Source organism: Clarias gariepinus, chromosome 25 (assembly GCF_024256425.1).
Source record: "Clarias gariepinus isolate MV-2021 ecotype Netherlands chromosome 25, CGAR_prim_01v2, whole genome shotgun sequence".
In the NCBI taxonomy this organism is placed as follows: Eukaryota; Metazoa; Chordata; class Actinopteri; order Siluriformes; family Clariidae; genus Clarias; species Clarias gariepinus.
Genome location: NC_071124.1, coordinates 17,392,461 through 17,419,177, shown reverse-complemented (window position 1 = coordinate 17,419,177; position 26,717 = coordinate 17,392,461). Strand labels below are relative to the sequence as shown.

At 37.1% G+C, this 26,717-nt stretch overlaps 1 protein-coding gene across 2 annotated transcripts; it reads right to left on the bottom strand.

The window, feature by feature from the left end:
- Positions 1–12,046: 12,046 nt before the first annotated feature.
- Positions 12,047–26,257, bottom strand: zmp:0000000521 (spindlin-W). 2 transcript variants are annotated; one of them, XM_053486583.1, is made up of 5 exons: positions 26,165–26,257; positions 25,296–25,337; positions 22,550–22,797; positions 17,638–17,871; positions 12,047–17,238 (listed from the first exon to the last, which is right to left on the bottom strand). In XM_053486583.1, exons 2-5 carry the CDS (start codon positions 25,313–25,315, stop codon positions 17,033–17,035), a joined length of 708 nt encoding a protein of 235 aa, XP_053342558.1. In that variant the 5' UTR covers positions 25,316–25,337; positions 26,165–26,257; the 3' UTR covers positions 12,047–17,032. The 2 variants fall into 2 exon arrangements, with proteins under 2 accessions (XP_053342558.1, XP_053342557.1); XM_053486582.1 differs by having other exon boundaries at positions 25,296–25,334; positions 26,165–26,243.
- Between the last annotated feature and the right edge of the window lie 460 nt (positions 26,258–26,717).

Genomic DNA, 26,717 nt, shown 5'->3' with positions numbered 1-26,717 from the left:
AGGTCCTTAAATAAACAATGGGATTTTAAAGTGTATATTAAGGCACTTTGTAGCCTGTTGCAATAAAACATTTGTTCTCATTTTTTTATTTAATCGATTTAATTTAATCACTCACTCACTGTTTATACCGCTCAATCCTGTATTCAGGGTTGCAGGGGTCCTGGAGCCTATCCCAGGAGACTTGGGGGGAACGAGGCAGGGTACACTGAGGACAGGGTGCCAATCCATCACAGGGCACACACACATACACACACTCACTTACACATAACAGGCAACTTTGGGAACGCATATTAGCATAATCTGCATGTCTTTTGACTGTGGGAGGAAACACACCAAGCATATACAGTACAGTATGTACAGTACAAGAGTGCAGATTGCCATGTTAGCCTTTAGCACCCTGGTTGGAAAAACATCAATCTATCAATTTTGTAATTTCCTGTCTTTTGGAAAGTTTCCTTAATCGACAGACTATTCTATTCCAAGTGTCTCACCTTTCTAACGCTTTTCCATAAAATGACCAGACGTTCTCTTTAGGTGATCCAATTCTTGGTAACACATTGATGAGATGTTGACCCCCTTCACTTGAAAAATAAATTGTCCCAATTATGATGAAGCGTGCTGTCTGGTCGATAAGAGGAGCTGTCAGTTCGTCTTTATTTGGATCAGCTAATGAGAATCAATCTCCCCTCGTGCTCTGCTTCCATCTCTACATGAGCGCTCTCTCAGTCTGCCGTGGCCGAGTTATGAATTAGGATTATCATTAGGAATTATGATAATAGCACCTTCTCAGAGATCAGCAGATTATAATATTCACAAGATTTATGATTCGAGTACTTATGGGAATAAAGCAGGATATGGAGCGCAAGTGAAAAAAGACCGGCTTTATTGTGAATTCCCAATACAGTACATGGAGGACACGCATCTGCTCGGGTTACAACTTGGTAAATCATCAAAGTACCAGGAAGTTTCCCGAACAGTAGAGAAGTGATGTCAGCTCTTTCTAACATGCTGTGCTTAAACATAAGCGAGCAGTTAAGCCCAGGCTTATTTTTTGTGTACATCCTAATGAGGACGATGTTTCCATCATTCAGGGACCTGCAGGCCGACATGATTGCAGTGTAGATTTCCACATCAGCGGGTTTGCCAAGCTCAGCAACCTGAACAAAAGGGAAACACACTGTCCTGATCAGATTTTAATCACCGTAAGAGTTAGATGCACTCAGCAATCCTGATTAGTGGATAACTGAAAGTGCATCTTTTATTTCAGTTACTTTGTATCTTTTTTATGCCACAGTGCTTTTAAAATTCTTCAATCTGATTGGTCAGAACTTGTGGCTGTAATTCAGATCACAGGGTTGTTAATCAGCTCAGTATAATATGTTATTATTTCTACAATACAGTAACGCCTTATTCAAAGGGACCCTCGTTTTAATCTATAAACACATCAAACAAAACCATAAACAAAAGTTTAATGGAAATTGCATATGTTTATTTATTAATGTATTTTAAAACTTATTCCATTTCATCAGTGGGAAAGTTGGGATTTTCCGACATAGGTCTTTAAGGTATTTTTGTGAATTTGTTTTTTTACATTTTTTTTTTAATTTATTTTGCAGTTAACTTATGTTGCAGGATAATCACTGCAATTATTAATATGGTTTAGCTGACAACAATTTATTTAGCCCTAACTGACGCAGTAAGTAGCTTCTCATTTCTTGAACATCCATGTCAGAAGACATATCCTTTGGTCATGGCAATGATGTTATTCTGTTCCAGAAGGGTCAAATTACTGTCTCGAATCAAGCAAAGTAAAAGTAAGAGCATTTCCACACACACAATGCAAAGAGAACTCAAGGGACTGGGACTAAAAAGCTGCGTAGCCTTAAGAAGCTACTCGGAATAAAAAAGCTAGAAAGCATAAAGAATGGACAGTGGAGCAATGGAAATAGGTCGTGTGGTCTAATGGGTCCAGGTTGACCCTGTTCCAGAGTAATGGGGGCATCAGGGTAAGAAGAAAGGCAGATGAAGTGAAGCATCCTTAACACCTTGAGCCTGCTACTGTATACAAGTCTGTGGGGGAAGTGGTATGATTTGGGGGTTGCTTCTGTTGGTCAGGTCTACTGCAGGTTCAGCAGCGATATAAGCCCAAAAAATGAGTTCAGCTGCCCAACTGAATGTGACCAGGTTTTTCCATCAATGGATGTTTTTCCTCCCTGACGGCACAAGTATATTCCAAGATGACGATGCCAGGATTGATCAGAGCTCAAAGGGTGAAAGAGGGGTTCAGGGAGCATGAGACATAAATTTCCCACATGGATTGGCCAGCACACAGTCCTGACCTGAACCCCACTATGAATATTTGGGATGTGCTGGAGAAGGCTTTACGCACAGTAGCAGCCCGACTCTCGCATCAATACAAGTTCTTGGAGAGAAATTAATCTGACGCAAAAGGCAATCCAATGAAATATCAGAGTGTGAAAGTTTTTCTTTTTTTTGGCCAGGCGGTGTTTTTTCATCATGTTTATTTATGGTTTTGCCTGTGTTTTGGATTTTGAAATGTATACATTAGGATTAATTATCAATTATATACCAGTCTATGGGCTCCATCTATGCCTGTGGGGAGCAAAGGCCAGCCTGAAGTGACATATCTTTGTCTTGTCCTTTTTTTAAACAAAATGCATGTAGCTGACTGATTCCTATAATAATACAATAGTTCTTTCATAACAACTTCATAGCTCGGCCAAGCATTTCACGTCATGAGTAAGCCTGCAGATGTCTGCACTAAAGTAAAAATAATACTAAAAGTATGTTACAGAAGAGAAATGAAGCATGTTTGTTTGCAGTTTTAGAACTCAAGTGTTTCCAATTACACCCAAATATGTGCTGCCTAATGCTGCCCCCATGTGGTTATAGTGATTGTCACCACTAATCACACACTCCATGCAGATCACTCACTCATTCAATCATAGTCTGTACCCCTTTATCCTGTAGTCAGGGTCGCAGGGTCACACATACATGTACATACACTACGGGCAATATGGTAACGCCACTTAACCTAATCTGCATGTACAGTGTTTTGACTGTAGGAGGAAACCGGAGTACCCAGTGGAAACCCATCAAGAACAGGAGGAACAACTCCATGCACACAGACCCAAGGTGAGACTCGAACCCAAACCCTGGAGGTGCAAGGCAACAGTGCTAACCACTAAGCCACCGTGCCAGACACCGTGCCCCATGCAGACCAAGAATTACAAATTCAATTTTTCTAGTTTTTAATAAGAGTTAAAAAAAAGATTTAAATTGACTGAATTAATTCATGCCAATAAAGAATATATCATACACTAACTCTCCTTACTTTATTAGATACACCTGAACATTTATGCAATTATTTAATCAACCGCCCATACTGCAGCAGCATAATGTATATTATCAAACAGATACAGGTCAAAAGCTTTGGTTAATGTTCACATTAAATATCAAAATAAAGAAAAACATTACTATAGCCCTATTCACAGGGGATTAGTATTATTTGGGACATACATACAGTAACACTATCACAGAACCGCTGTATTCGGTGAAATATGGTAGGTCATTTGCGAAGGAATTTTTACTTTACAAAATACAGACATGGCTGATTCGCACGAGATTAAGATCTTAGACAATCTCCGTAATTACTACTAATGAATGACTAGAGGTTCCCAGGTAGTGCTAATCCTGGGCGAATAGGGCTTATGACTATAGTATTCCTAAAAGATGTGATGCAAAACTTTAAAGGCAGGCAGCACAGTGGCCTTTGGGTCTGTGTGCATGTAGTTTACATGACCTGAATCTGTGGTTCATAGATTTATACAGCCATTTTATTGGATTAGTGCCACCGTTTAATTCTACATGTTTTTGTGTAAAAACTATAAAAATCTGATTATAGCAGGTCTCAGCATTAGGTAATAACACAAACAATAACATATAACTTTTTTCACCGTGCCATTATTTATTTTTTTTAAAAAGAAGGCCAAAGAGAAAATAACATGTGGGCAATGCTATGTACCCACATGATTCAACAGACGGTAGATTCAACTCCAGCAGCAATAACTAACCAGATCCTGTATAATTTTATTGGTCTTTCACATCTTTGTGGAAGAATTTTGGTCCCTCTGTGTTTACTATTATAATATTGCTTTACATTATTGTGGATTTTGGGACTGCTTATGCACAGCTCTTAAGATTCTGCATTTCAACTGGGTTGAGGTCTGAGCTTTGACTAGGCCATTCCAAAACCTTGATTATTATTATTATTTTTTAATCACATGTCATGGACGTTAACATTAAACATACTCAGTGCTCAGAGCTACATCTCGGACCACACACTCTTGTTTGTTTGTTTGTTTCTCTGAGCATTGCACAGTCTGACCTTGGGGTGAATGTGCTGGGACGTCCACTCCTGTGAAGATTGGCAACTGTCTTGAATGCTTTCCACTGCTTTCTCACTGACCTCCAAATTGTTTGGAAATGGTTTTATACCCCTTTTAAGATTGATGTGCCAGACCAACAAACTACCCAATCTTCTGCTTTTATCAAAGTCTGCACACCTGCTGAGGACCAGTTAAACAAAGGCTGATGATTAGCAGCACCTGGCTGCAACGTACCCATTTAACTCTTGTGGAAGCAGTAAGTGGGTACTTAGTATGCCAGCATGTTTTTGTTTTTTTTATATATATAAATAATGGCACAGTGAAAAAAGTATATGTTATTTGTCTGAGATTGTATTTGCCTTCAGTAATACTGAGACCAGCTATGATCATATGATTTCTATTATGTTTTTTTCACAGAAACACATAGAATTAAGACTTTTGACCATGACATGTGGACATGTGTATGCTACTCTGTATAGTTTCTAGCATTAAAATTTTGTTGATTTACTTACTGTTCCTTGCTTCTAAACCTCTCTCTCACTGATGTATTACACTATGCTTACACGTACACAGGTTCCTGAATCTAATCATTGTGGGTTGATGATAACGTCTGAGATAAATGGTTATACAGTGTAACCTCTATAGCCTCACTGATCAAATCTGTACCCAGAAAGGACTCTTCATCAGCAAGGACATGTTGTCATGGCAACCAGTTGCAGGAAAATCACAATACACATCTTACTCAGGGTTGATGCGAAGCTGCAGCTTTTATTACTAGTATTTTTCACAAAGGGTAGCTTCTCACTGAACATCTGCATGGCAGGTAAAAATGCTTTTTTAAACATAAAACTTATTTTTAAAGTTTGATATTTAGTTTTGAGGTTATTTTGATTTGTTGTTGTTTTTTGGTTTATTTGTTTTACTGTGGTTATGAATTGGTGTTGTGCATTATATTTGGATTTATGTTTTGTATTAGCTGTTTTGGTTTTGGTTTGTGTGTGTGTGTGTGTGTGTATGTTTTGTGTGTATCTGTGTGTTTCACTGTTTCCAATCAGGTTTACAGTTTTCCTGTTATGCTTGTTTATGTGTTTATTGCTTTGCTTTACTCATTCTCATTCATTCATCATCTATACTGTACCGCTTCATTCTGTATTCAGGGCGGGTTCCTTGATCCCAGGAAACTTAAGGCACGAGGCAAGGTACACCCTGGCCAGGGTAGCAACCCATCGCAGGGCACACACATACACACACTACAGGAAATGCCAATTAATTGCATGTCTTTGGACTGTGAGAGGAAACCAGAGCACCCGAAGGAAACCCACCAAGCACGGGAAGAACATGCAAACTCCATGCACCTGAGGTGGAAATAGATCCCCGACCCTGGAGGTGCAAGGTGACAGTTCAACAGACAACTTCTATGCTACTGTGAAGCTTTGCTTCGCTTTAGATGTGTTTTTTACATTTGTCTGTTTTGCTGTTTGCGTCTGTGCATTTGATATTTATTTCAATTAATTAATTAATTAATTTTTGGTATGCTTTTGTTTTACCTCATTTATGATTCTGTTGAGGTTTTTTGATCTGCTGTGCTTCTGATTCGTTGTTGAAATTTTGTTTTTTGTTTACCTTGAGTATCTCCTGTGTGTTTATATTTAAATTCTTGTTTGTTTGTTTTGCTCTTGTGTCTTTAATTTCCTGTTGTGCTTTTTTTGTATTTGTTTGCTTGTTTTGCTTGTGTCTTTGAGTTGCTATTGTGTTTTTGGTTTGTAAATGTGTTTTGCTCTTACAGGCCACTGTGGGTGTGCCTGTGAGTTGCACGAGTCCAACAGCAGAGTCTGCAGATAGCATCTTAAAGACCACATGACCACCAACACCTTTTTACTAATGTGGTTTTTAGCTGACATGCATGTTTAGATGAGACATGCTACAATGGAGAGAAAAAAAAAACAGCCACTTTCATTAAGAAAGTGAAATGTGAATGTTAAAGAAAAATACAGTTAAAAATGATATAATGGCACGCTCTGCTCTTTTACAAGGTTCATATTGCAGGGTGCAAAAATGCCATCACCCAGCCTAGACCTTCAACAATTCTGTAATACACACAAAGCTTGGAATTCCAGCTTACACTTGTGTTAGAAATGTCCTTGAAATAAATTAGGGGAGGCATGAAGGGTTTTACAGGAAATACAAATAGAATGCTGGTTTAAGACCTTAGATTTAGTCACGGAGAGAAATTACATAACATGCCGTAATTCTGTCGTTTCTCACGGTCGTACACTGTTATATTGTACCACAGTGCTGCTGAAGTCTTGAATCTGATGGGTCAAACAGTCTTGATTCACTTTATATAACAGCAGATTTAGTAGGAGAACAGCAAATATTTCATCTAATCTAAGACAAATACTAAATTAATTCATAAAATAAGGACGGTATTTATTTTTAATTCATGAAAGGAGGCACGAGTGTCAGTATTTGTTTTTTTGTCAGTTTCTTGTAACATAAAAACAATGCAATTGGGGAGTACTCTCTCTCTCTCTCTATCTACAGTTGTGTTTAAAATGATAGCAGTGTGTTGAAAAAAGTGAGTAAAGCTCCATATCCATATAATAACTTTTCATTTGAAATCACACAAATGCATTTGACACCCTGCACATTCTATTCTGAATCACAACATAAAGAAAAATGTGCTAAATGTATTATTAGTTTACAGAAAGTGAAGAAAAACAAATAATAGTACGTTAAAAAAAATAGCAGTGTCATCATTCATCTTTACAAAGTGATAAATTTACCATTTAAACAAAAATGCTTGAAGTTTAATCTTTCTTGTGCATCTCTGAACTAATATTTAGTTGTATAACCATGCTTTCTGAGAACTGCTTCACATCTGTGACAGTTCTACTACACGCCACAATTCCTCTGCATTTCTTGGTTTTGCATCAGAAACAGCATTTTTATTGTCAGGCCACAAGTTTTCTATTGGATTAGGGTCCGGGGATTGGGCTGCCACTCCATAACGTTAATCTTGTTGGTCTGGAACCAAGATGCTGCTTGCTTACTGCTGTGTTCGGGGTCGTTGTCTTGTAACACCCATTTCAAGGGCATTTCCTTTTCAGCATAAGGCAACGTGACATCTTTAGGTATTCTGATGTACTCAAATTGATCCATGATCCCTGAAATGTAATAAATAGACCCAACACCATAGTATGAGAAGCTTCTCCATATCATGATGCTTGTGTCTCCATACTTTACTGTCTTCACAGTGTACTGCGGCTTAAATTCAGTGTTTGGGGCCTGACGAACTGTCTGCGGCCTTTAGACCCAAAAAGAACAATCTTGATTTCATCATTCCACAAAATATTGCTTGAAAACATTTCTCTTTAGGCCAGTCAGTGTGTTCTTTGGCAAACTGTAACCTCTTCAGCACACGTCTTTTTTCCAACAATGGGACTTTGCTGGGGCTTCTTGCTTATAGCTTGACTTCACAGCCATCTTCTAATAGTAACAGTACTAACAGGTAACTTTAGATGTTCTTTGAGGCAATTTTGTTATTCTTCGATCGATTCGAATGGTAGTTTTCCGTTTTCTTTTCCGTCTTTCTGGATTTGGTCTCCAATTTTAAGCTTAAAACTGATTTGGTATCATTTTAGCAGAGCAGCCGATCATTTTCTGCACTTCTTTGTATGTTTTTTTCTCATCTCTAATCAACTTTTGAATCAAAGTACGCTGTTGTTCTGAACAATGTCTGGACGACCCATTTTACTCTGATTTTCAGAGAGAAATGCACAGGACAACCTTTTCTGCATTTATCCTTAAATAAGGGGAACTTGTTTGACACCTGTTTTACACAGAATAATTTACCTCTTCAATTGAACTCCACACTGCTATTTTTTTTGAACAGGCTAATATTTGTTTTTCTTTACTTACATTAAACTAATAATACACTTAGCACATTTTTCTTCATGTTGTGATTCAGAATAGAATGTGCAGGGTGTCCAATGCATTTATGTGATTTTAAGTTATTATATGGATATGGAGCTTTACCCCCCTTTTTTAAACACACTGCTATTATTTGGAACATCACTGTATACACTGCCTAACACCCCCCAAAAAAATAAATGGTGCCATTTTAAAAGGGTCAAATTAAGCAAAGAAAGCAACCAAAGAAAGTTAACATCACTGGCACTATGTTAAGAACCTGTCACCATATTATCAACACCTGAAAGTTCAATTTCATGGAAGAAATGTGGTAATAAATAAATAAATAAATAAATAAAAACCATGAATGGAGATTCATGTTCACTCAAGTTAAAAAAAACTAAAGTTGCATGGTAAATAAACAACAGTAAAACCATAGACACTGTGTGTTTAATAGTGACTAATCTTTAAAGTGAAGTTTTAGTTTGCTTTGCAACATAAAGATTGGACTTTACAGCATTAGAAAAAGGTCATGTGGTCTGCTGAGTCCAGATTGGTCCTATTCCAAAACGTAAGAAGGGAAGAGAATAAACGCATGCACAGTGTCCACTGTACAAGCCTCTGGAGACAATGTTATGATCTGGAGTTGCTTCGGTTGGTCAGGTCCTCAGCAACATTATGTGGCAACAAAATGAAGTCAGCTGACGACCTGAAAGTACTGAATAACCAGGTTATCACATCAGTGGAGTTTTCTTCCCTGATGGCACGGGGCATAAACCAGGACTCAAATTGTGAAAAAGTGATTGAAATATAAAAATATAAGAGTGTGCGACTTTTCATTGGCTGGGGTGTGTATTAAAAATAATTATGAATATTAATTAAGACTAGCTGTTTAAAAGTGCAAAATAATAATAATAATAATAATAATAATTCTCTCCAAAACCGTGGCCTTAAGCTACTTTTTTCTCTGAGCAGATATTTGGTTCAGACTTCCCCACGCGATCAGCATGATTTCTAGGCAAGATTAATTTGCAAACAAAAACAGTTAACTGTTTCTTACAGCTAAAGTGTCAAAGTCTGCATATTATCATCAGATCTGTCAACTATCTTCTACCTTGACCTCTGATGAGCGTACCCAGACTTCTATACAGTACATCCATAATTTGTTTCAGATATTTCTATTATTCCACTCACATGCAGTAAACACCTTTGACATTTTCCTTCCTAATTATCACATTCTATGCAATAAATGGATAAGCTGAGACATAAAATCATTCCTTGCTTTGTTCGCCTTATTATTCCAAACCTTCCTCTATAATTTGCCTCAGATTTCAGCCCTGTTGCATCATCCAATTACTCCTTTCTAATCTCCTTCAATTTGAAGTCTTGTCTACATGGCAGATGAACAAACAGATCACTTGAGTTCAAGTTGTGCTCCGAATGCTAATAACAGCTTAACTCAGATACGACAGAGGTTCAGTAATGAAGGTGAGTCTGGAGCCGAACACTGACTTGACGTACACATTGTTTATAGCTTGATACCTTATTTAGGAGCTGCTTTGGTAAGATTTATTATGTCTACGCCGCTGACTCGCAGCTGATGACGGCAGACCGGACCTGCATGTTTGTGTGGAGAAAAGATTAAATGTTTTTTTTTTTTTATTAGAATAAACTGTTTTACTATATGCGGTTCATCGAAAAATCATTATCCAAAGGATAAGAACGAGGTTAATACCTGGAGCGAAGCCAAACCAGCCAACCATAGCATCTAAATATAGTCGATGAATAAGACATACAGTATGATTGACTAAACAGTGTATGTATTTGTGTGTGCTCACCTGATTTATTTTTTCCACAGTGCTGCATCATTTTATTTGTATAGCACAATTAACAATTGACATTGTTGCAAAGCAGCTTTACACAATCAAAAGAATTATTTAAGTTTGTATGAGATGTGAACGTGTATAAATTAAAATGATAAGATTGTCCCTGATCAGCAAGCCAAATCACTTATTGTCTATAGGAGGACACACAGGGCCTGGAACTTAGGCCAGGGAACACACGTACAATCACACACATACAGTCACACTAAGGGAACTTCGAAAATGAACTTTCCGTGCTATGGCACTACAGCACATCCTATTATAGTCTTTTTAGTAAACTTGCCAAGCATATTTAAATACAAAAGTTAAAATATAAGGAATAGAACATGATAAGGCAACTAGGTGTGTGTTTGATGTGGACAGATAATGAGATACTGCTACCACACAATTGTTTTTGTACTATATTTCATTCCCAAAACAATTTTTTCCTTAGACCCAGAGTTCTCCTACTGTTTGCTTATTAGCACCTGATGACATACGAAGTTGCTGACATAATGAATAGCACTGTGGCCTTGCACCTCCAGGGCCTGGGTTCGATACATCAGGTCTGTGTGCGTAAAGTTTGCATGTTCTCCCCATGCTCCGTGTACTCCAGTGTGCATGGTGCATGTGCCCCGTGATGGATTGGCACACTGTCCAGGTTGCACTCACCGTGCGCCCTGGGATATACAGTAGAAGAAGAGTTTTCAACTTGAAAGTGTCTTTGAACATTACAAAGTTGATCAGCAAAACAGTAATCCCTAAATGGTTATCATATGATGACCTTTCAAGAAAAAATACACACGATGTAAGAGATATGATAGAATAAAGGAAAATGTGAAGTCCTCATACACTGCCTGAACAAAAAAAGTCACCATTTCATAAGCGTGAAATTACTGGATAAAGACAACATCTGACAAAATTTGAAAAGAAGATTAGATTAGTTTAGATTAGATTAAACTTTGTCATTGTGTAAAGTACAGTACATGAAAAAGCCAATGAAATTGAGTTGGCATCTAACTAGAAGAGAACAAGTGGTCTATAAATAACTACATGGTGACTGACTGTATGGATCCATTACTGTATGTACAGGGGTAAGAGTGATTAATGTACAGAAGGTGCAGTAGGTATTAAGGTCTGCATAATTTAAAATAACCACTCTGTACAACTGTGGTGAGCAAAAAAGCGCCTCAGAACACACAGCCATTCGTAACCAGGGACTGAGAAAGCAGATTGGTGTGCTCGAGGGATGGGGGGGATGAGAATGGCATACCTGCACTCTTAACATCAATCATGGTGACACTAGAAACCATGGGCGTCTGTACACTTACATCATACAAGTGGAAGGGCCGGAAAGCACTTTCCTCTGAGTGTGTTACACAGTTCCCCAAGATTGTGAGTAGCTGTTTGGAAAGATGTGGTCTGCTATTGGATTTGGAAAAAGCATGTAATAGTATTTAAGAGTGCCCTGACAGATGGGAATTGGCGAAAAGGATCACAATTAGCAAATCCTTGAAGTGGATGGGTTGCAATAGTAGAAGACATCATGTTCCACTTTTCTAAGCCAAGAATAGGAATTTTAGGTTTATTAAAACTATAGCTAAAAATGAAAAACTCAACATTCAACTGGGAATTTTAACTACAAGTTATACATGTATTTTTAAATTGATAAAGTTTTGAATAAACCAACCCCGCTTATGAAAATTGGGGTTAGACCGTATTCTGAGCACAAGTGGCGATCTGTTTCCAAACCATCTCTTATTTCCATGCACATTACAAATTCAATCTCACTTGACCTGAACACTGATAATTCACACAAGCTCACCTCCTCGTATTTTTGTGAAATCAGAATAGACACCAGCATCAGTGCAAAAAATATCTCTTTTATTTCATTTTTTTACTTATAGCATCATTACACAGACAACAGGAACAGTTTTGACACTTTCGAAGGTTGCCTAAGGAAAAGTTAACTTTGGCAAAAAAAAAAAAAAAAAGAAAAAAGCAGGAACTAACAGGAACACATATCAAAGAGGGAACAACTAGAGGGTTGGGGATTATTGGAAGCTTGCAGAGCGTGTGTACGATAAACCACATTTACAGAGGAGCGAGAAAGAGATTTACTTGTTCACAATTAGCAAGAGTGAATGAAACCCGAAGAACGCACGTCATTAATTTGCTTGACATGGACAAGTATTTCCCATTCGGTCCACACGAAACAGATGCAGATCAGAAATAAAGTATAATACAGGCGATTAAAACAAGTACAGGTGACTACACAGATATTTCCACTCAACTGTATTGTGTATCCTACAAAGCATAAGGAAACATCTGAAGCTGTATTTACATCAGCAAAAGGTTAAAACTGTACAGCTGGGTCAAACCTTATCTCAGTGACAGTATACAGCAAACAGGTTGCACAACAGGGTCATCTTTCAATTGACAGGATTTTTCTTTAACAGATCTGGACAACTTTTGAAACGCATGCTTGATGAAACGGAGTTATTCGATAACACGGATTTGAGAGAAAAACTATGCCTGAGACTCTCTCATAGAATCATTATGAAGGTCCTGACTGTTAAACTTAAGCATGAAGTCCAGCTGAACTTCAGCCTTCGGTTTCTCGCCTCTTCAAATCAAAACCAGTTAGATCATCATTTCATCTGCAATCATAAAGGTCTGTCTGAGAACAAAAGCAAATGCTACTGTACAAGGGAGAAATCTGACTAGAATCACAAGCCCTAAGGGAATGAGCTGCATTTATACAAAAAAAGCCAAACTTACATGAAGGCATACTGTGCTTACAAGTTTAACAAAAAAAAGAAGATATATTTGATAACACGTTTCTTTTAAATTACAATCAAATTTAAGGTGCGTCACATTCTGATACTTTTTTTAATTTCTTTTTTTACTTGTTTTAGAATAATACTATGGCAGCTACATAATGAAGTCTAGTTTAAAAACAAGAGAAGAACCAAATTTCCCTTTGGTGATTGCCATCAGCGTATCCTTTACATCGTCACTGTGGTTTTACTCAGTTTAAAGAGCAACTCCAGCACATTACATTTAAATAAGAGAACAGTTTTCTATTTGCTTCATTACTAAAGAAGATAGAGGTGGTAGTCTGCAAATGACAAACAGAATCAGTCAGATTTTTTTTACAGATTTGAAAAGAACCAAGAAAAATAAGAAAATAATTTAAAAAATCCTAGGCAATTAATTCGTCTTAACCGTTTGTCTTCAGGAAAAACTGCTGCCAATGCAGTCATGGTTTTTCCAAGTCCTTTGTGCTGTGTTTTAGGGGTCCACATACTGCATCTGTCCAGAAGTAGCATGCTTTAACACTCAAGTAGAACTCCTTCAAACATACAGCACTGTAGCAAAAATCTTAAAGACCCCATGTTATTTAATACAAAATTTATTATAGATTTTTTTGGTAATTTCTATCTTATAGAGTCAGTAGAAAACTTTTTTAAAGTTATGCCACAAAAGATAGCAGCATACATTATATAAGTGACCACTTTTTTAAAAGACAAAATAGAAAGTAATGGATTTTTCTATGCAAAAAAGAAGCAGGTGCAACATGTCCTTAGAAGAACTGTGTCCAGGATGCTGAGTAATTTCCTTATAAAGTTTTTCCCCCCACAAATTTTACCCGACACTAAAGGGTCATCAAAGCCTCATGAAACAAAATATTGACTTTTTTTTTTTCTTAATTCTTGTTTACTGGGCTTTTTTCTTTTTAAGTCATCCTTGCTCTACTTGCATGTTCCTAAGACTTTTGCGCAGTATTGAATATAACATCATTGTCCTGAAACATCCTGTCAGTTCAGGAAATAAAATGAAATCCATTTCACTTTTAATTTTTTTTTTTTTTTTACACATATATTACATGTCCAAAACGTAACTTCATTCAGTCATGAAGCTATATTTACTGTGCAAGTCCTGTGTTTCAAAACCATACTACGTGCAACTTCTTTCATTCATTAAATCATCTTGTTTTCTTTAGTTAATTTCTCAGTAGGAGTACACACTGGCTTGTCAGACTATTACGGCCATATTTCCCAGTGTTCATGATCAACTAAAGCTTAATGTGTGAGCTTTACAATTAAAGTATGGTATGCTTTTACCAAGAGATCTTAATAATTATTAATTAATTGTTAAGATTTTAACTAATTAAAAATGCAGTAACTTATTTTGCAGGTTTGTTTTGCATGTAGTAGAGTAACCTCGACACCCAAGCTGTTACTAGTCATTCTCCTTCTGCCATCTTTTCTTTCCTGGACAGCTCTTACCACAAAACAGATTGCTGTTTTGAAATAAATTAGCGTATGTAAAACACTGGATTGTGTTGCTAGATTTTTTAAATAAAAATTGAACTAAGGGGGAAATGAGCATCTGATATTCAATATCATTCACTATTAATGAATGATCGATTATTGATTTTTTTTATTTTTTTTACTTTCAAAAGAGAAAGAACAACACAGAAGTAAATAAAATCCTGTCTCTTTTTTCTTCAAATAAACAGCCGGCTAGAGTTGCTCTTTAAGGATAAAATGATTCTGCCTGAATTAATAAAAAAAATCCTCTTTCACTGAGGCAGACTAAGACGAAAATAAAGTGCAATTGCTATGAACAAAAAAAAAAAAGGAAAAAAAAGGCAACAAAACAATTTCAAGCATATATGCAGTATTTACAAAAAATTACATTTAAGTACATACAAGATTACACCTTTTGACCATTTTGAAAAGGACAACATGTGAGAGATATTATTAATGTGTCTGTTTTTGAATTACATGCAGGAACTAAATTGATTTGTTGATTATGTGTGTTGTTAAAAGCTGTACAATTGTGGGGAATGAAGAAACAGAATGAGTAAGGAGATTGTATAGTAAAACACTGATCAATTATTTAATGTTTATGTTTTTATCCCCAACAGGAAGAATTCTGCACAGATTTTAAATGTTCAAAGCCACAAACAAAAAGATATCAGCCAGTTAACTGCAAAGATCCGAAAGGTGCCCTTTTTAAAATAGTAAAGCAAAAGAATTTGCAATTTTGCAGAATACAGCCACGATACTGGATACACTATTATACAACCAAGACATAATGCGATGCACTATTTGTATGCTTTTATGAAAATCTGGACTACAATAACAAAAGCACTAACAGCAAGCAATTATCTCCTGCCGTAAAACACGACTATTTAATGTGCTTTGTCATTTACGGTGTAAAACAAACAAACAAACAAACAAACCAAAAACAAGGGATCACATTTAAGTGAACTCATAAACTGTATTACTGGCTTTAACATTCTGCCATCTTTAAGGGCCATTCCAAATTTTATGAGTTTTATTACTCATAAGTAAAGGGGGAAAAACAGCTTGGGGGTCTGTATGTTTCTGTCCAAGGAAGTGTTAAATATTCAATTCAACTCGGACCACAATTCATAATATAGTTGCGTTATTTCTGCTGTGTTAAGTACAATACTACTATGATATTTGTACCTCAGTGCGTTTTGTTGAAGAAGTGTAAAAAGTGCTATTCATCATAACAAGACAACTATTAGAGACATGAACTCACTACAGTCCTCCCCTGAAACATCCTGTCAATCCAGGAAATAAAATGAAATCCATTTTAATTTTAAACTTATTTTTTAGTCAGATTTTTTTTCTTAAGGTCCAGCCTGCTGGATAGATTTACTTTATATTAAACATCATATTAAAGTGGAGCCACTTAGGTAGGCAACCTCATAATGATTCTACCCAACTACAGAGATAATTATGTTTACAGTTACATGGTTATGCAGTAATTAAGATCAGATAATCAACATAATTTTAATAAAACCTCCTTTTTACATAACGTAGGCCTATTTAAAAAACAACAAAAAAAATTATTTTGTTTATTAAGCAGGAAAAAAAACAAGGGCCTAATTTATATGTCAAAGTACGAAACTGATTGACAATTATTTCACTGGGCAAACAGCAGACTATATCTTTTATTAAAAACTTTAAAAGAATCCAAAATTATACCTACACTGAAATAATGTAATCTCATTGAGCCTTTATTTCTTTTTGTCTTTTTACTCCTATTTCTTCACAGGATGGCTGAGAGCTTCCTGATAGCAGGTTGTCTTCTCTGAAAAGCGTTTTATTTTATTTTATTTTTTTTTATGGCAGAGCCATCTTGGATTCAGGCTCTTCAAGTGGAATATTACCAAAAGAATTTTAGCAAGTCGATTTAAAGAATCAAAGCGGCACTCACAGTAGTGACTTCTGCAAGAATAAAAAAATAACAGAAAGCATAAATAAATAGTTGCCTTAATTTTTGCTAAAGATTAATCCTGTAAGTATTCTCGATTACTCCAACCTATTCTGGCTTGCAAAAAAAAAAAAAAAATGTTGTCTTCATAAAATGGCTTATGATTATCACAAAAACATGGTAACATAATTAAATGTCAATAAATAGACTGTGTATCTCTAGATACACCTGCTTCCCCATTTTTACATTTAAAGCCCCAAATCAGAAATCGCTGTAACTGACTGTCTTTTCGTCACCACGCCCACTAGAAGAGAGATAACCATTCAGTTAGCATGCTCAGCACAAACAAAGTCCCTAACTGGGGCTTTCCACTTTGTTCTTTAAACTTGCGTCGATGATGTGACATCCACGAATACGACACGCAAATGAACAAAACCACAAACATCTGTGCCATTCCGCCCCTCCACAGCAACACACAGTGGAGAGAGGGAGAGAGAGAGAGAGAGAGAGAGAGTACAATGAAAGGCGACGACATTACGCTACGAAGAGGTGATGATGTGTTTAGTCTTCGTATGCCGCATTCTCGTTATTTTAGGTGGTCTTGACCAGGTCGTAGACGTGAATGTGAAAATCGTCGTCGTATTTGATGTAATAGACGGAGGGCTTGGCGGGGACTTGGTAGATCACCAGCCCGGTTCTCTTTACTCCTTTGTCAGTAACATATTCAACCTGCTTACCCACAAGGCTCTCGGTCTCCTCGCCAGGCTTCCTGTCAGCAGGCAGCAGGTGCTTGTTCTCTGGAGTGCAAATGGAAAGAAAGAAGAAAAAAAAAACATGATAATTTATTACTGTAGTGGCAAAAAAAAACACATACACTAAAAAACAAAAAACAGGATGTCTGAAGGAGAACACTTGACTGATCCCTACAAATGCCTTATCTTAATGCACCAATTTAATAACAACATACTAACTGTTGCTCTTTGCCCTCCTACACAAGGGCACCGGCACAACTGGCTAGTGTTGCTGTAAATGACAGAATAAATAAAAAAAAAGGAAAAAGTATGCCATGTCTTCCTCCTAGGCAGCACAGCCGGTCGTGGGCCACATATGCTGCTAGTATTTCTTTAAAAAAAATAATAAAAATTATTATTTATAAGTATAGAGCAGCAGAATATGTTTTTACACAGAATTCGCACCTGCTTCAGGTAAAATCCGGAGGTCGCCTTCCTTGTAGTCGTCCCACAGCTGATACATGTACAGCACTGGATCCTTCTCGTAGGTGATGTAATACCAGTTGGTCATGATGGGGGCACGAGACAGCACCATCCCTCTCCACTCGTTCTTTTCTCCGTCCTCTTTCTCAAACAGATGCTCTACTGCTTTCCCGACCAGCTCCTCTGGGTCATGAGGCACCTTAATCTTGTTGTTCACTATAAAAAAGTTAGAAGAATTAGTAACATGAATCTACTACCTGCAAAGATTTGAGTTTATTTCCACAGCAGAATACATTTATTTATTCCTAAGAAGTCAAGTAGGGTGTAATTTATGTCATTTTATATCCATTACATCCAAAAAAACTGGCTTAAAAAAAAAAAGAAAAAAAATCACATTACTTATAAAACGCGTTTAAATATCCGTAAGCCATGAAATGTCTCAACTTATATTACCTGAGCAATCTTATATTCCGGTATGATCATGTCTGCTCTCGTCACATCTCATAATCTGTTCTCTTTGCTTGCAGAGCTGCACATGCTCTCTTGCTGACAAAATCTAACACCCTGCTACAGTAGTGTGACTCTCCTTAAACTCATCCTAATGCTCCACTCTGTTCTGCTCCTCCTGCGTCTTCTGCTTGAGGCTATTCAGGCTGCTCTGGATAATCTCACATGGATACACTGAAGACTTGCAGTTCCCAAAAACTCCTAAAGAAACTCATCTATTCATAATATAATTCCACTAAAAAAAAACTGTACCACTTGAACACATTTAACACTGTTGGCCTCTTTCCTATATAACATCTCTCTGCTCACTATCATCATCAAAATCCCAGCATCCTGGGTCATCCCAGGATCCTGGGAAAAGTCCTGTCAGGAAATTTTCCCTTGCCAGTCTATTATTAGCAATACTATATACGCAATTTTTTTACTTACCTGATATATTGTTCAGATTGTAGACAATTTTGTTTTAAATTAACAACACAGGTGTAACAGTGCGGCCACACTAGCAAGCAACAGCACTTTTTTAAGCCACACTATAAATATGAAGCAACATTTTAATCAACACTTTAGATTTTGCAAAGCCCAAAAATAAAATCCTAAGGTATTGACTTTTAGCTTTAATTCAAAAGGTTTAACAAAAAATATTGCATTAACATAAAAAAAAAAAAAAAAAAAAACAGTAATGCAGTGGTGAGCTCAGAAACTTGATTGCAGAATTTTTTCCTTGGTAAAGAAAAACTACTTCACACCATCTAGCAAAGTCATACCAGATTACCTTGTACTATTATGACTGTTAAGAAAAGAATATAAAAAAGTAATGAAAGGGGCTTATGTTACAAAGCTCACTTTATAAAACAGGGCAGAGTCATGGGCAAGCATGGCTGTCAGTGGAGCAGGATGAATTCTGAAGTGTACAGTTATCATTTCTGCTCATATTCAGTCAAATAAATAAAAAAGCCATGGAATGGCAAATAACAGCCCAAACAAAGTATGACCAAAACATACTGCAGAAGCAATCCAACAGCTTCAGCAAAAAAATAAAATAAGTCTATAAATAAAATAAATCATTTAAGCATGCTTTACCTACTGAAGACAGAACTGAGGGAAGAAAGACCCACAAACAAGCAGCAGAAAGAGGCTGCAATAAAGGCCTGGCAAAGCAGCTCATGGAAGGAAACTGATGATGCCAATGGTTTGCACTGAGTCCAAAGTTTTTGTATCTAAGATTTAAAAATTATTCAAACATTTCTGATTGTTGGTGAGCCCAATAAGGAAACAAAAACTACACCACATAACAAACTACACTAAAGTACATACACAAAAACACACTACAAATTTAAAGCCAAATGTTAAATAATTACAGCTTCATTATATAATCAAAATGTTCAAGTGTTGGGTACTGAAGGGCGTATTTTGTCCAGCATGTAATGCTTTTCGCTAACTGTCAAAACCACAAACATCACCAGAACTCACTCAAAGCTGTTAAGAAATGGTTGTTTTGTGCAACCACGCACAGGGTCAACAAAACTGCACGAGAACTTGCACTCCTCTACATGCGACTTCTTCATCTTGCACACGTACACCTTTTTCCTACCACATTAAAGTGGAAAAACTGACATGGTGCAGAGGTGTGAATACTACAAGCAAGAGAATCCCCGCAGGCAAAGAAAAAAAATGTTACCACAAAACCTTACCATACGTTGGTGGACAAGTAGGTCTTTTTTTCCAGATGTGAACCAACCAATAAAAAGAAAAAACTAAGGCGGGTTTAGTGTGATATTATTTAGTAAAATACACCTTTATTTTTTCATGAAGCAAAGGAGGGCACATAGTCCCTTCCTATTGGTTTCTTCCAGCTCACAAGCCTGGGGATTATAATCATAGGTTTGGTTGAAAAATTAATGTACAGTAAGTGCTACCAGAAGCAAATTTGTGTAATTCAAGAAACTTTTGTGTTTGAACTAAATGGCGCTTTAATTCACAAAAAAATGTGGGCATTTGTTTGTCATTTTCCTCTATAGAGCTTCTCACTCAACCAGTCAAAAAAATGTCGACTTCTCCTTTAGTGCCTTTTCTTTTTTTTATTATTATTATTTTTAACATGGTACATTAGTTGGAAGTCATCCATACTATGAAAGAACATGTGTGAGACTATTTAGTAAACAGAAAAAATGTATTAAACTCCCCAGAACATGTTTTATATTTTATACTGTCCAAAGTAGCCACATTTAACTTTGATGACAGCTGTGCACACTCATGGCCCTCTCTCGTCAGATTCATGGGGTAGTCACCTGAAATGGTTGTTAATTCACAGGTTTGACTTGTCAAGAATTTATTTTGGACATTTTACCCTGCTTAATGTCGGAGTCAATAACCCTATTAATGCTACTAAAACTATGGTACAAATCCATATTAAGTAAGTTAAGTAAAGGTAACTAAAGAAAAAAAAGACAGTCCATCATTACTTTGAGAAAATCTTAAGTAACTCCGTATGCCAAATACACATTTGCCATCAAAGCCATCAAACACTATGAAGAAACTGGCTCTCATGAGGACCAGGAGCTACAAGACAAAACATGACTTCGGATAAACAACAAGACTTGCTTGGGTCAAGAAACAATGGAAAACTACCCACTGGTCTGACCAAACACACCAATAGGTCATATAAGATTTATTTGTGCAAGAAGGAGAGTGATGCATCAGATGACCTGGTCTCCACAATCACCTGATCTAAATCCGAGTGAAATGGTTTAGGATGGGTTGGAGCAGAAAGTGAAGAAAAAGCAAATCAAATATAATTAATTGACAAAAAACAAACAAACAAAGATTGAGTTATGTTTTTGATTAAAATTACAACAGAACAAATATGGAATTATGTAATGTCTTCTGTACTTATACAGTGGAACCTTGGATTACGAGCATAATTCATTCCGGAAGCAGACTGTGCTGTACACACGCGCTTACAAACACAAAATAAAATATGTTTTATGCACACACACGTACGTGGTCAGTGGACAGTATTATAGTAAACAGTACATGCGTGCACGGATGTTGACTATACCAGTAAGAGACGCACACTAAGACCCAGCAGGGGATATGATTACCCACAATTCCGCAGCACAAGAGAGAAAAAAACTGTTGCCTCAGTTGTGATCATGTGACGCTTGGTGTCAAAACAAGAAGCGCATGCGTGATAAATAATACTCGGTGCTCATAAACCAAGACTTGCTTGTTTTTCAAGTCAAAATGTGTTAAAAATCTTTGCTCGTCTTGTGGAACACTCGCAAACGGCGTTACTCGCAATCCGGGGTTTCACTGTATATAACGTTGGGGGGACATTAAATAAGGAGAGGTGTAAAAATTTTTTACTGGTACTGCAAAAAAAGATACAATCATTAACCCGTTTCTTAAATCTTTTTATAAATCTTAAAATTTGTGACTTATTTATTTTTGCATTAAAAGTACATTATGTGCCAAAATATACTGTATTGAAATTAAAAGACGAACAACATCACCTTGTTGTCATCTGTGAGTTTATTTCTCCTGAAAGACACACATCGTATACACCATTAGCGTGTTGATTTACCACTGTATGTGTAATGTAAATGTTCAAAAAGTGTGTGTTAACAGTGTTTGAATTGTTCATGCGGATTCTCAACCCGGACTTCCAAAACAAAGGTTTGCTGCAGGCTCCTGCAAAAGGAGACGACCTGCTTGCATAATGCAGGCATGGTTCTTGGCAGATCTTCACACTCTCCTTTAACATTCCCCACTAGTGATGTAAGATTGGGGGAATGAGACACGTATGGGAAGAAATGTGTTCTGGCACCTATTTTAAACTTCCTGGTCCCCGATTATGACCATTTCCGTATAAGCGGAATTAAAACTAGGGAACTATGAAAACTTTTTCGTCCATTGAGACCCCCATTTTCAACAACAAAGGCACAACAAAACTTCCTTTTCACTACGTCCAAGAAAAGCGAGTTTCAGTATTGTATATTTAGCCCCAGATCCTACAATACGTCAGCCAACCTACATTACGTGAAGCATATAATACATCATAAGCTGTTTATAGTATCAACCACTTCCTATTTGTGTTAACAGTTTTTTAAACATAGGTTCACTAGTGAGGTAAATTGCACCGTACACATGCACACCATCATAGTGATAATCTAGGAGAAACTCCTTGACATTTGGTTTGATGAATAAATTATTAATGTGCAAACTACTGTAGTAGTAAACTTGACTTTTATCTGCAGTATGTAGTGTTAAATTACTGTTGTACAAAAAAAAAGTCAAGTTTACCTAATGAGGAAAGAAAACAACACTTTTTTTGAATATTCAAGTCAATGTGTGTGTGCAGCTGACTTCTTCACCAATTACTACTCACCAATTTTCTCAGTGAGCACTTGCAGATTAGACACGCGCTCATCTTTGAACAGCTCGATGCCGTAGACACAGTCAAAGCCATCGTATTTGACCATGAAGAGCGATGGGTTGACGCTGAGCCGGTCCAAGACGGTGCCTTTCCACTTAGTGAGTGCACCTTTCTCCCTCCAGCTGTGCTGGATCCTCTTACCCAGAAGGCAGTTGGGGTCAGGGGAGAGCGAGTCGCTCAGTTCTCCGCTGCTACGTTTCCTGAGTGGACATCAGAACGAAAGAAAATTACCAGACTGGTTTGGGCTCACAGAAAGTACCTCAAACAGTCACTCCTTACAACCATGCTGAGCAGAAATAAATCTCGTAACAACCACTGTGCTGAACATTAGTGAAGTGGGGCTACAACAGCAAAGGGCTACATCAGGTCCTGCTCCTGTCAGCCGACAAGAAGAATTTGGATGGTACAAGATCGAACAAACATCACCTGTTTTTTTTTTTCTTTTTCAATTTTGGCTGATTTGATAATAAATGAGAGAGTACAGGTGTTACAGCAGAAAATTTCTTACAGACAATCTGAGGCTAAGTAAAATTTATTGAGCATCAGTAAAATTTAAATGCATTTGCGAAAAAAAGTAATACGTGAGACTGCCTGGGTAAAAAAAGAATCAGACGAGGTAGCTAAAAAGTATCAAAATTTTGCTTTTTGGACAAAACTGGATGTGACATTCTTTAAAATTTTTATTGCAAGAATATTAATATGTTGCTTTACTTCATTTCCAATCGAGATATGACCCAAACAATCTGTGAGTTAATGTACCATTACATTATCATAAATATACTTGATAGACAAACTTTCTAGACACATTATTGCTCTCATTAAATAACACAAATTGACTTTTCTGCTCAAGGCTAACTAACATGAGAACCTCAAATTTTAGAAGCCATAAACAGGAGGGCAGGTGATAGTGGGCAGTGTACTGGGACAAATTACATTTACAAAAACTGGCTTAGAAAATGCTACATGTGCGGCTATAAACAGGACCTGGTCAGCCTGCTTAAAGAATTGTGTTTATTTCTTTTTGTGAAGCACTGAATAGATGGATAAAAAACATGCTGAAAAAAATCTTCAGCTGAACCCTACGCCAGGAACAATAGACATAAAGTGGGACTACATTGTGAATGGTCAAAGTGCTTGTAACTGCAATGGTATAAAACTGACGATAAAGTAATGGGGTGCGACAGCAGCAGACAGGTCTTTAAAAGAAGCTGGTCTTGAAATTTAAACACCTGAGACCTTGCTTCACCTCATTAGCTATGTTTACATTGACAATGTTTCTTTAATGCGAGTCAAATTATTTTGATTGAAGATTTCAACTTAACTGTCTACATGGACGCTGATGCAATAAGATGTGTTCAAAGTATTTAATCACAATCTAACTTTTTTTTTTAACATGAGTGGTTCTGCCTGCTGTGAAGTGTTTAATCTGGAAAAAATTTAACAAGTTGAGGAGAAATTTTTTTCCCCCCTTCCACTTTGAAGTTAAGTTAGCCTTCCTATTTTTTACGATAAATCCCACATTCAGCATTATGGTCAGTTACAAAAATTTAGAAACATCTGTGGTTGGTTAGATGCTTAACTACAGTATGCATGAACAGGCAAGCCAATCAGTGCCCCTTTCTCAGCCAGCTGATGAGAGAAAACACAGGAGAGAGAGAGAGAGAGAGTTGCTTTTCACTGATCAGAAATAGAAGCAAAATTTACTTCCTGGAAACTTGTCATGTCACCTAATGTTACTCCCACATGGGGAAACATGCAAAGAAAAAAAAAATCTATATTTATTTCAAGACGAGAGAAACCATCAAAGTAAGTGTTTACACAGCTAATATATACCTACTGAACATATTATCAAAGGTTTAAATCACCATACCTCTCATTCTGATTATACATTCACTCCGATCTGGCCGGATCGGGTCAGACTGTTCTGATTGAGGTGTTTACATGATGCATTTTTAACTCAACTGGGCTGTTGTTTCAAATTTTCTTTCATGTAAATGTACTACCTTTTGTTGCTGCTAAACTGATTGGTCAAAAGGTATGCCCTAATTGTAAATAAGAGCAGCTCTGATAGCAATACCCCCAATGTGACACAGATCTGATTTGTTTTTAGGACTATCTGAACGCACAAATCTAATTTTCTTTTTCAGATTGAATCTGAGTCATATCCGGATGTAGTCCTAGATGTGCATGAGAACAAACTCGTTCAAATTATAGTCTGATAAAAGTAATGATGAATGTGAACTATCATGACATAAATCCATTCTGTCCAAAAATCGGAATTGAGCAATTCATTCATTCATCTCCTAGACCTCTTATGTAAAGGGTCATTGTTGGCCTATCCAAGGAGCCTTTGGGTACATGGTGGGGGACAGGGTGCCAATCCATCACAGGGCACACACAATTGTACAATTTTGGGAACCCCAATTAACCTAATCTGCATGTCTTTGGATTGTGGGAGGAAACTGGAGTACCTGGAGGAACCCCATCAAGCAAGGAAAAAACATGCACACACTAGAGGTGGGAATCAAACCCTCTGCCCTGGAGGTGCAAGGCCACAGTGCTAACCACTATGCCACCATAACATTGCAGACTAAACATCAACAGCCTGATGTGGATTAAAACACAATACAACACAAATACAAAGAGTAGTGCTGCTGTGAGAAAAAGAGAGAAAAAACGCAAAAGTGCAAAAGCTTACCTGCCCCTTTTCTTGGACATGTTTTCACTTCAACAACTGCTGCTGACAGAGTGTGATGAGGGAGGGAAAAACACAAGATTAGGAACGGAAAAAAGAAAGCTACACACAGTTGCAAGTGAAGGCATTAGGTCACGTGATCTGGACAGGACACTAGTGCGCATGATGCGTGCGCGCGCGTAAGCAGGATCTATTTGTCTCATCCCGTACAGAAGATGAGACCTAAACAGTCGGCTCGAGTTCAGCAGACTGTAACACTGCACTGGTGTCTTGAGAACTATTGCAATGACCTGATGAATAACTTAACAAAGAAAAAAAAAAAACACCGCACAAATTACATTATATATATATATATATATATATAAATGCATTAAAAATAAAACGACTCAGTTTATTTTAATCACAAATATGTGATTTGTGCATGACTGGGTACTGTACATGTACTGTTTAACAGCAGACGGCACGTGCTAACACTGCGGCATAACGACAGGCTAGCTGGTCAGGTACCTAGCTCAATAGCTTAGCATACTTTAGCTTAGCATGTTTGCCCCTACAGCTACAAGGTGTCTCTTTTTGGCGCCTAAAAACACCGACACGCCGCTACATATAACCTCGGGAATATCACAACATACAAATACACTCGTATATACCCTAAACAAATACGCATGTAGATAATTTAGCTAGTTAGCTAACTACCTAAACAACCATATTTAACGTCACCAAAAATCCTCCTGGTTTAAACAGCCGTGTAGCCTGCGCAACAGGCACAAAAACGCCTCGAATACAGCTCATTCGTTTCAAAACGAACCTCTATTACTGTAACCGAACATAATGTTATCAACGCGGCAGAGTTAATAAACTAAAAAAAATACCTGGCCTCTATTTTCATGTCTTCCCTCTGCAGAAAATCGTCTGCCTCATAGACGTCGCGACGTCAAAACGGTGCCAGTCATCGATGGTTAAACTACCAACCCCATGATGCACCAGGAGCAACGCGGGGTTCAGAGTATTGCCGTTGAACGCGCGCGGCATTACTGGAAATGTAGTCATTGTTTAAGTTCAAACGAACTTTGAGAACAGGACTACTCCACGCATTCTTTCAGTTATTGTCAAGAAGTGACGCATTAACTACAAGCAAAGTGAAACTGCTAAATAATGTCACATATATAAAATATATAGTTAGTCGTTTTTGGTTATTTTTGTAAAATGCTTAAATTCTGATTCAGCTTAACGTATATGCACATTATCATTAAATAGTATGATTTTTTTTTAAATAGCAGCGTTAAATATTAAAAATAGAAAGCAGAACAATAAACTTCAGTGTGCATTATTCACTAACGATCACTAGAGGGCGCGCTGTGCATATAATAGAAAACATCCCATGGGGTTGTGGTTAACATACAGCAGAGGCAAAATCTTGTAGGA

Coding starts and splice junctions, on each gene's coding strand:
- zmp:0000000521 (XM_053486583.1), bottom strand. CDS start 25,315: ATGTCCAAGAAAAGGGGCAG. Junction 22,798..25,295: donor ATGTCCAAGAAAAGGGGCAG/GTAAGCTTTTGC, acceptor ATGTCCACTCAG/GAAACGTAGCAGCGGAGAAC. Junction 17,872..22,549: donor AGTGCTCACTGAGAAAATTG/GTGAGTAGTAAT, acceptor ACTTTTTTATAG/TGAACAACAAGATTAAGGTG.